The 10,365-nt window shown below is 38.5% G+C and overlaps 1 protein-coding gene across 1 annotated transcript; it reads left to right on the top strand.

Moving 5' to 3' along the window:
- Positions 1-1,179: 1,179 nt before the first annotated feature.
- Positions 1,180-3,693, top strand: LOC140016257 (uncharacterized). Its single transcript, XM_072069766.1, has 3 exons — positions 1,180-1,666; positions 2,168-2,980; positions 3,554-3,693. Exons 1-3 carry the CDS (start codon positions 1,180-1,182, stop codon positions 3,691-3,693), a joined length of 1,440 nt encoding a protein of 479 aa, XP_071925867.1.
- Positions 3,694-10,365: the final 6,672 nt, after the last annotated feature.

Consider the following 10,365-nt stretch of genomic DNA (forward strand, 5'->3'; position numbering starts at 1 on the left):
GTCAACCCAATATCCAAGTGACACTTGTCACTTCCATAAATGCATCTCTATCTCTTTGTTTCCTCTCACACCAATCCAAATAGCAACCTCTAATTATCTCTTAACACCCGGTTAATTAAATCCAGTATCCAAACTTAACCTAACTGGCCGAATTTTTCCGAACTAAAACAAGATTAGATGGTTGAGTTATTGGATTTGAGCAAGAGGGAATCAAGAAGTTGAAGAGGTTTTCTTTCTTTCTTCCTTGAAGTTGGCCGGCCACAAGAGCTTGGAAATGAAGCAAATTTTGGTAAGTTTTTAGTTTATTTAGTCAAATGGTAAAACATGGAATAGTAGTCAAAAGGTCAACCCAATATCCAAGTGACACTTGTCACTTCCATAAATGCATCTCTATCTCTTTGTTTCCTCTCACACCAATCCAAATAGCAACCTCTAATTATCTCTTAACACCCGGTTAATTAAATCCAGTATCCAAAACTTAACCTAACTGGCCGAATTTTTCCGAACTTTTCGCCCTAGTAGGTCCCACGTCCGGTATACGCTCTTAATTCCTCAAAAACTATTCGATACTAGAAAAATTATCTAAAAACTATATCTGCTCCTTAAAAGTATCTAGAAATTTTCCTAATCACGAAAATGCAGAAAACAAGCCATTGAATATAATAAAACCTAGGAAATGGAAAAAAATTACGGGTTCTCACACCAGTGCCGAAAACGCAGAAAGATGTGAAAAGTTTTTTGGGGAAGATTAATTTCATTGGAAGATTCATTGCCCAATTAACCGCGACGTGCGAGCCACTGTTCAAGTTGTTAAAAAAGAACGTGCCGTTGCATTGGAATGAGGAATGCCAACAAGCTTTTGACAAGATTACAGATTATTTGCTGCAGCCTCCGGTCCTAGTGCCACCCAAAATGGGCCGGCCTTTGATCATGTACTTATCTGTGCTCGACGGAGCAGTAGGGTGTGTTCTGGGACAGCACGATGACTCTGAAAAGAAAGAACAAGCCATCTACTATCTTAGCAAGAAGTTCACATAGTATGAGGCTAATTATTCATTTATTGAGAAAAGCTGTTGTGCATTGGCCTGGGCAGCTCAAAAATTAAGGCACTACCTGCTAAGTCATACTACTTATCTCATCTCCCGTTCCGATCCTTTGAAATACCTCTTGGAAAAGCCGATGCCAACTGGGCGTCTGGCCAAATGGCAGATGATTCTCTCAGAGTTTGATATTGTTTTCACTTCACAAAAGGCTGTCAAAGGGCAAGCTATAGCCGATCATTTGGCAGAAAATCCAAAGGACGATGATTATCAACCGCTCCATACCTATTTCCCTGATGAAAAGGTTTTATTTGTTGGTGCCGTAGAAGATATGAGCGAGCAGTGCCCTGAATGGAGATTGTTTTTCGATGGTGCAGCCAATTCTTTTGGAGTCGGAATAGGAGCAGTTCTGGTATCCCTGGAAGGAAAGCATTATCCCGGAGCCGCTAAATTGCAATTCGCCTGCACAAACAATATGGCCGAGTATGAAGCATGTATTTTTGGTTTTAAAATGGCTTTGGAAATGGAGGTTAAGGAGTTAATAGCTTTCAGTGATTCAGATTTACTTGTGCACCAAACGTTGAAGCAATGGGTAACCAAAGATTCAAAGATTCTGCCATACCACTGTAATTTGCTTAATTTGGCTAGACAATTTCGAAGTTTGGAGTTCAGACATCTCCTACGAGCCCGAAATGCATTTGCAGATGCCTTGGCCACTTTATCTTCTATGATACAATATTCGGACGAATTAGGAATCGAGCCTATCCGGATTCAACTCCAAGATAAGCCTGCTCATTGTTGGGTCATAGACAATTCTTCTGGCAATAGTCCTTGGTACAATGATATTAAGGAATTCATCAAAACCGGGTCTTACCCTCCGAAAGCTAGTGCAAATGACAAGGGTTTCCTGCACAGAATGGCCTCGAAGTTTTTCTTAAATGGAGAGGTATTATACAAAAGGACCTCAGATTTGAACCTTTTAAGGTGCATCGATGAAGATGAAGCTCAATATATGATGAAAGAGGTGCATAGCGGTGTCGGCGGACCTCACATGAATGGACATTTGTTGGCGAAGAAAATTATGAGAACCGGGTATTTTTGGCTTACAATGGAACGCGATTGCATAGATTTTGTCCGGAGATGTATTAAATGTCAAATGCATGGAGACATCATACGCGCTCCTCCCACCGAGTTGCACAGTATGATTGCCCCATGGCCCTGCTCGATGTGGGGTATGGATGTGATTGGCACAATTGACCCTCCTGCTTCAAATGGGCATCGATTTATATTGGTGGCAATTGAGTACTTCACCAAATGGGTCGAAGCGGAATCATTCAAGCACGTGACAAAGAAGGTGGTGGCGAATTTCTTAAGAGATCACATCATATGCCGATTTGGGGTGCCGGAAACATTGATTACAGACAATGCCAAGAATCTCGACAATGACGTGGTGTACGGGCTATGCGAACAGTTCAAAATCAGACATCGCAACTCTGCCATCTATAGACAGCAGATGAACGGAGCCATGGAGGCCGCAAACAAGAATTTGAAGAAGATCATTCGCAAGATGACTGAAAAGCATCGTGACTGGCATGAAAAACTTCCTTATGCACTAATGGCGTATCGGACTTCTATCCGAACATCAACTGGGGCAACACCTTACTCGCTCATGTATGGAATGGAAGCTGTGCTACCTGCCGAGGTTGAAATCCCTTCATTGCGTATTCTAATGGAGACCAAGTTGGAAGAGGCTGATTGGATAAAACAGCGTTATGAACAACTGTCCTTGATTGATGAAAAACGGCTTCATGCCATTTGTCACGGCCAATGTTACCAAAAGCGCATGGCCCGGGCCTACAACAAGAAGGTCCATTTGCGTACATTTGAGGAAGGCGACAAAGTGCTGAAACGGATTTTGCCAGTGCAAGATGAGGCCAAAGGCAAATTTGCTCCGAATTGGCAAGGGCCATTCATCGTTCAAAAGGTATTACCTGGCGGAGCACTCATTTTGGCCGAAATGGATGGACAAACATTTCCTCAACCTATCAACTCGGACATGTGCAAGAAATTCTTCATTTGATTATGCAAAACTTCTTTTAGAAATCCGTGCAAATGATGAAATGCAAGTCAGGCCATCTTCTTTCCCACTTGAAACATTCAATCCCTAGTCGTCCCTTTTGAGCTATCAGACTAATAACTTTCGTTTAGCAACCCCTGAGGATTGCAAACCCCACACTGGGGCAAATTTAGTTTCTAAAGAAAAATGCTAAAGTAAGAAAAATGCAATGAAAATGCAAAGAGAGAAAATCCAGTCAAACTGGGGCAAAATTTTCCTCAGTTTTCGTTCAAAATTGGAGATGATTTCAAAATGATGCAATTTCAGGTTATTTCACACTTTTCATTAAAAAAAAAATCTTTGCTTTCAAGCCTCAACTTTCTTGAAAAACACCCCACCTGACCTCATTACAAAAGCCCAAAGTCCTGGCTTTCATCACTTGCTGTACTTCTATTAGGAAGTTCGCTAATCAACTGGCAAGTGATGTCCACAATGCCTTTGCTTAAACTTATAAGGGAAGCGCATTTTACTGATGCCAGCGATCTTCAGCTCACACTCTTGAGTCGATCATGGTCGAGATTTTCCTTTGTTCTATAGGTGAAAACCCGAAAGGGCACCTCAAAAAAAAAAAAGAAGAAAAAGAAGAAAACAAAAAATGGTGGGGGCAACCTTGGTGAAAACCCGAAAGGGCGCCAAGGTAGGGTTCTGCAACGAACGAGCACGAGGAGGAACAGCTGGTGACTTGGTTCATTTGGATTTCTCTTCGTTTTGTAACACTTCTGTCAGTATTGAATTCCGAAACAAAGATATCCAGAGATTCGAATGTGACATCTGTTGACCAAAAGCCGTTCCTCACTTTGAATAGATATTCTTTTGTAAATACATTCTTATGAAGTTCATTTCTCCTCAATTATTAGTATTCATGACATTTTCATGGGTTTAGGCATGATTGATCGTGTTTGCATCCTTTTGCACGTTCATCCCCGCATGATATGTGAATTTATTTTACATACATCATTTTTTCTAATCATTGAGTTTTAATAAATGACAATCCCCGTGATTTGTGCAAAGCATACTTTGGATTCAGTCATCTTTTGGAAATGGACGTGATTCAACAGGGCCCAGTACACAGATCTCATAATATGGCTAAAGGCATTCCTGGTCAGTCTGAGAAGAATCAGAAAGTCTTTGAAATAATAAATCCAACTAAATCAGATACCACAACCGAAGTTGACAAAGGAATCAAAAGACTCGTGTTTACACGATTCTCAAAGGGAACCGGGTCAAATGATGGTGGCAATTTCCTTATCCTTTCTCTTTGCAGAAAATTTCATGCATGGAGGAAAACGATCACACCTCATACTGGAGTTGGTATCGGAAAGATTTCCAACGAACAAAGGTAGATCAGAAAAGCTGCAAGCAGGTTTGAGCAAAGACACAACAAAACGGTAAGCATACTGGATTTTTTCCGTTTAAATTTCCTGTTTCGGGTCAGTCCCGATTTTAAATTCCTGTTTCGGGTCAGTCCCGATTTTTAAATTTCTGTCTCGGGTCAGTCCCGATTTTAAATTCCTGTTTCGGGTCAGTCCCGATCTTAAATTCCCAGTTTCGGGTCAGTCCCGATTTTAAATTTCCGTTCGGGTCAATCTCGTTCGGGTCAGTCCCGTTTAAATTTCTTGTTCGGGTCAGTCCCGTTTTAAATTTCTCGTTCGGGTCAGTCCCGTTTAAATTTCTTGTTCGGGTCAGTCCCGTTTTAAATTTCTCGTTCGGGTCAGTCCCGTTTAAATTTCTTGTTCGGGTCAGTCCCGTTTTAAATTTCTCGTTCGGGTCAGTCCCGTTTAAATTTTTTGTTCGGGTCAGTCCCGTTTTAAATTTCTCGTCCGGGTCAGGCCTGTTTAAATTTCTTGTTCGGGTCAGTCCCGTTTTAAATTTCTCGTCCGGGTCAGTCCCGTTTAAATTTCTTGTTCGGGTCAGTCCCGTTTTAATTTTTTCGTTCGGGTTAGTCCCGTTTAAATTACCTGTTTGGGTCAGTCCTCATTTCAAAAAAAAAAACGACAGTCGTTCGACTAGTTTGTAGGTAAGTATTTGGTGTCTATTTTTTTGTCTCAAGTTTTTTCAAAACTCAGACAAAGAGGGGCAAACTGTAGACACCAAATTTTTACATAATTTTTTGTCCTAATTTTATTTTTGTTTTAGTAATAATTTTTCTATTCTTTATTGGTTAATTTCATGATTTTTAGTTTTAGACTTTTAGTATTTTTAGATTATTATTATCTATTATTTTTATTTTAGTTTTATTTTGTATTTGTTTTCACCCTTTTAGCTATTTATTTTTTATTTTAAGACTTTTTAGCATAAAATTTGTCAAAAGAGAAAATTATTCATAAAAATATGTTTTATTTCCTTTTATTGTTTATTAATCGGAAAAAGAGAGAAAAAAGAGGAAAAATCATTAATCAAACACATGAAAAAATATTAGCCTTTTGTTTTATCTTTTGTTCCTAGTTTTGTTCATTTTATTCAAGTTTTATTTAAATTGTTATTTTTAGTTATTGTTTAATTAAATGATTCATTAAAAAAAAAAAAAAAAAGAGAGCAAGCTCATGCACTTTAGGTTGCACAGGATCCTGGCCCTTTCTCCGTATCACATTGCAAGCAAGTTCATTGATTTTTGTTGCTCCGTTGGATCAAGCCAGTGCATGATCACCTGGCTTTGATTCAACAACATAAAAGGTACAAAATCAAATGCCATCTGATGGTTTTGATAGGAAGAGCCAAAATGCAGCTCCAAATCTCATCCCTTGGTCTTAAGTTACGGGGGGATTTCGGGTGCCTATATAAAGGAGAGATGTGAGAGGGTTTAGGGGGGGAACGGCTGATGAAAAAAGAGGCTGGTTGGCGGCTGTGGGTAGAGAGAAAAAAAGAAGGCTACGGGGGGGTTTTCTGGGAAAGGAGAGGACGGCAGGAGAGCATCAAGGGACGGCTGAAAATCTGAAAAAAAAAAAAGAAAAGGAAAGGATTTGGTGAGGCGGCTGAGAGAAAAGAGACAGAAACCGCGAGCGAGCTAAGGGAGAGAGGACCAAGAGATTGAGAGAGCCTCAAAAGAGGTCTGAGAGCAACAAAGAGGAAAGCGACGGGCTGGAAAAGATGAACTTCGCGGGAGATTGAGTAACAGGAGAGCTGAGGAGAGAAAAGAAATCCGAGAGGAGGCTTTCAACCGAGCAAAGATCCTTTCTTTCGACCCTTTCAGACCTCAATTTTTCTTTTCAAAAGGGTAAATGTAACATCTTCTAATCTGTTTGTTCCTCGGTTACTTAGTTTGTATCAAACAAAGAAAAATATATATTAGTTTTTGCGTTACATCCGTTGCTATGGGTCTATTGTGTTCTTGAATTTGGCTGAGGGTGTAGAGGATCTCACAAGTTTAGACTGGGTTGAGACTAGAGGTTCATATTTCCCTATCAGGTCATGACATAGATTGCTTATGTGGTTGGTGTTCGTATAAAGAATGAGAGAAAAACCAGAAAGACAGTATATCATTTAACAGTTGGGACTCTTCAGGCCGCCCTCGTTGATCATTTTCCTTTCTGTGGATTTGTGTATCTCCCTTTTATGTTGGCTTCTGGGTAGTAATAGACACAAGATGCATGTTTTGCTGGTTTAGGACTGATTCGAAACATCCGCATGCGGATGGCGAACTTAGACATCCTCAGAAAGTTTTCGAACCTAGATTTTTTTTTTATCTTGTGTAAGTTATGGCTGTTTGGTCGTTGATGTTTTGATTTGGTAGCCATTTGACTGGGACACTATGTGCAAGTGTGTCATGAAGTAATGTATCAATATGGAGTAGATTGCCGCTGCATTATGGCACTTGATTGTGGTAGCAATGGCCATTTCGTTGTTGCTGAGTTTCTTGCTTTACATTGGTGCTGCACTTTCATTTCTAGTAGTATTATTGGAGCCTTTGTAGTTGGGCTTAGTTATTGAACTAGTATAAGTCTGTTTGAACCCTTGCGTACAAACATAGTTCGGCTAAAGTGAATCAAATGCAGCAACAACATTGCCGAAAGGCATGGCTGGAAATTGTCGCAAGTTTCGCTCTTTCTTTTGCTGCATTTGTGTCCCGTTGCTTGGACTGGGTTTTCTGGGATAGTTTGAAGCTTTGCACTAGATTTTGGGTTGTTGAAATGGTAGGATCTGTTTGAGTTGCTTCATATAGGACTCTTTGTTGGGTGATGAAGTTTCATTCAAGAAATCACAAGGCTGGATTTACTTTTCTATCGCTGCACATGTCTTCCATTTGGTTCTTCATTTGCCTTCATTTGATCTTTAATGGTTCACGGTTCATGACTGGATTCTGTGAATGAAAGTGTTTATATGTTAAGTGGTGTTGAGTGATGGTTTTTGCTAGCTTATGTCCGAAATCTTGCATGAAATCTGCATCGCATTTGAGAGCTTAATGTTATAGAAAGCCACGGCTGGAATATTGCATAAAACAGAGAAAGCTTGGTTCGTTTGGCTTGCCTGAAGCATTTGCATGTTTCTTTCCATGGAAATAGTTTTCAATAATTGCACCTTGGCTCCATTGATTTTAAATAATTCTGATAAGACCCAAATAATTGGAAATTTGATCAATCTTATCCTCGTGAAAATTCCAATTTTTCTTCGGTACGCTAACATAATTTTTGGATAGAATATGCATGAGCTTTAGGATGAATCTGAAGGGTTCAATAACTTTTTTCTAGATTTATGGTTTTGATTCGAATTTTTAGTGAAATTTTGAAAATTTTAATCCTAGCAAATTGGTTTTCATTTGTTTGTGTGAGCCTTATCATTTGATTGATAGGTTTCACCTTAAGCCCTTAATCTCAATTTATTTCCTTTTGGGCCCTTAATATTTGTGATAATAATCAAATTGGCCCCTTTAACTTCTTTAATTGTTTCGATTGGGTCCTTGTTGGTTTCAACTTGATGAATATGAGTTGTTTAGTTTATTTAAATGGTTTGAGTGATTCAATTTCATGTTTATTTCCATTTCGTGTGATTATTTTGTTAATCAAAGTGATGCCTTGACATCTTTCTTTGTTTTTGGAGGGTAAATAGGTAAATTCATTTCATTAGGACACCAACTCAAGGGAGGTACACTCTATCCCTTATTTCTACTTTATTTGACCCTATGTGTATTTATGTGATTTATGTGTTTAATTGCATGCCTTTTGAATGTTTTCATTTTATTTATTTATTTATTCGCTTTAGTCGTCTTAATTTCGTATATTTATTTTAGTTCATTTTGATTATTTAAAAGGCATTTAAATGCCAAGTTGTAATAGTTAGGTTTATTTTATTTATTCTCATTTCCCCCCGTTAGATTGTAGTAGGCCCCCCCTCGAATGTAATAGCTAGGGTTTTATTCGCTTTCTTTTCGCTTGTGTGGTTTGCATGCTTACGTGCTATGTGTTACCGCTTTCTTAGGGCCTTGCATCTAGATATCATGACTATGTGTTATGTGTTTATGTGATATTATGTGTTTACTCGATTTATTATGTTTTTATGAGATTATAATTAATGTGTGACGTTATCACACTAGTCCAACGCTAGTTGTGATCCATTTCTCGATACCACACTAGTCCAATGCTAGTTGTGGTTTCCTTGTTCGATTTCTCACTAGTCCAACGCTAGTGAGAAAAATAGAAATATGGGCTAATCCAACGCTAGACCCTTAGGAGCCCTTCGCGCGTTAGATCATGATTGTATGAAAAAATCACTTCATCTCATGCATATTTTTCATTTTTTTAGGGTCTTTTATCATTTTGCATGACATCCCTCCTTATACGTATAGCCCTTATCCCTAATTTCCCTATATATATACCCTTATGTATGATACATAACATTAGAATTGCATTTCATTTTAGAATTAGGATTAGGGTAGTGCATTTGCTTGATTAGATTAGGGAATAACCCTTGGATATGGGATATGGACGAGTTTGGCTTTTCTAGCCTTAGCACGTTCGTATTCCCTCTATTAAAAGGGAAAATTGAGTCACGAACATTAGTCCCCCGTACCCGACGTGATGCATTCCTCTAAGACATGTATATTTCTATAATTATTTTATCCTTTTCCTTTTCTTAGAGTCTCATATTTTTGCATTATTCGTGACTTCTCCAAAGGGTCATTATTGGGCATCACAATTAATGTGATTGGCACCACTCAAGCTTTGAAGAGAAATTTTGCCCCCCGATGCCCCTTAGGTCTAGGGTTTGCATTCATATAGTACATCCAAATGTGATAAGTTCTTTGGTTAAAACAAGAAAATCTTTGACTAAATCACGCAACTAGCCTTGGCTAGGTCGAAGGGGTGCCTTGGATTTTTATCCTTGCCTTCCCCTTCGTCAAATGTGACTCCCGAACCTTCTTCGTTGGTTTACGTAGACTAGGAGTCGTTTACAAGGGGTTTCTTTCTACCTTTTTCCTTTAAAAATTCATTTTTAGGTGCTTGGTACACCTAAACTCTATACCAAGTGGCGACTCCATTTTTTTATTCAAAACCCTTTTTAAACTATAATTTGGGTCCAAATCGTCGCACTTTAAAACCCCCATTTAGGCCCATTTTCCTTTTAAATCAAAAATCATACTTTAAATCAAAAATTCATTTTTTTAAATCATTTATTTATTTTATTAAAAATGGGGCGCGACAGTTTAGTTATGATCAAGAAGTGGTTTCGACTTTAGAAGTTACACTTAGTATCAAAAATCGGAAAAAAATCGTATTTTGAAAGGGTCGCTACTTTCACTTTTCAAGGGTACGAGTTCCTGCAAAATTTTAGCTTATATACCCTGACTAAAGAAAACTCGAATACCATAGGCGATCCAAGTCCAACTTGACCTCAAATCCTCACTCAAGTCGCAAATATATCTACCTAGCCCATAAGTGAAAATTTGGGCAGTACGCCCTTTGTGTTTACCTATTTTTCAGCCATTTATGGATTCATTGTTTTTCTTAATTCAGCCCCAAAACACATACAAATAATCAATCTCATCACAATAGCCATTCAATGGCTCAAAATCATCCAAGTACAACGCAAGTATAATAAACCAATCGGAAATCAACTTTTGAAGAAAAAAAGATAAATGGCAAATTCAACATCTTATAATATTTTAGTCACAACTAGAGTTATGTTTATCGAATTGGTGTGAACTTTATACCATTTCGAAGCTCAGACAAAGGGCTACAACTTTAATGAAGACGACTCAATACAGTTCGCAATTGA

Source organism: Coffea arabica, chromosome 1e (assembly GCF_036785885.1).
Source record: "Coffea arabica cultivar ET-39 chromosome 1e, Coffea Arabica ET-39 HiFi, whole genome shotgun sequence".
Classification (NCBI taxonomy): domain Eukaryota; kingdom Viridiplantae; phylum Streptophyta; class Magnoliopsida; order Gentianales; family Rubiaceae; genus Coffea; species Coffea arabica.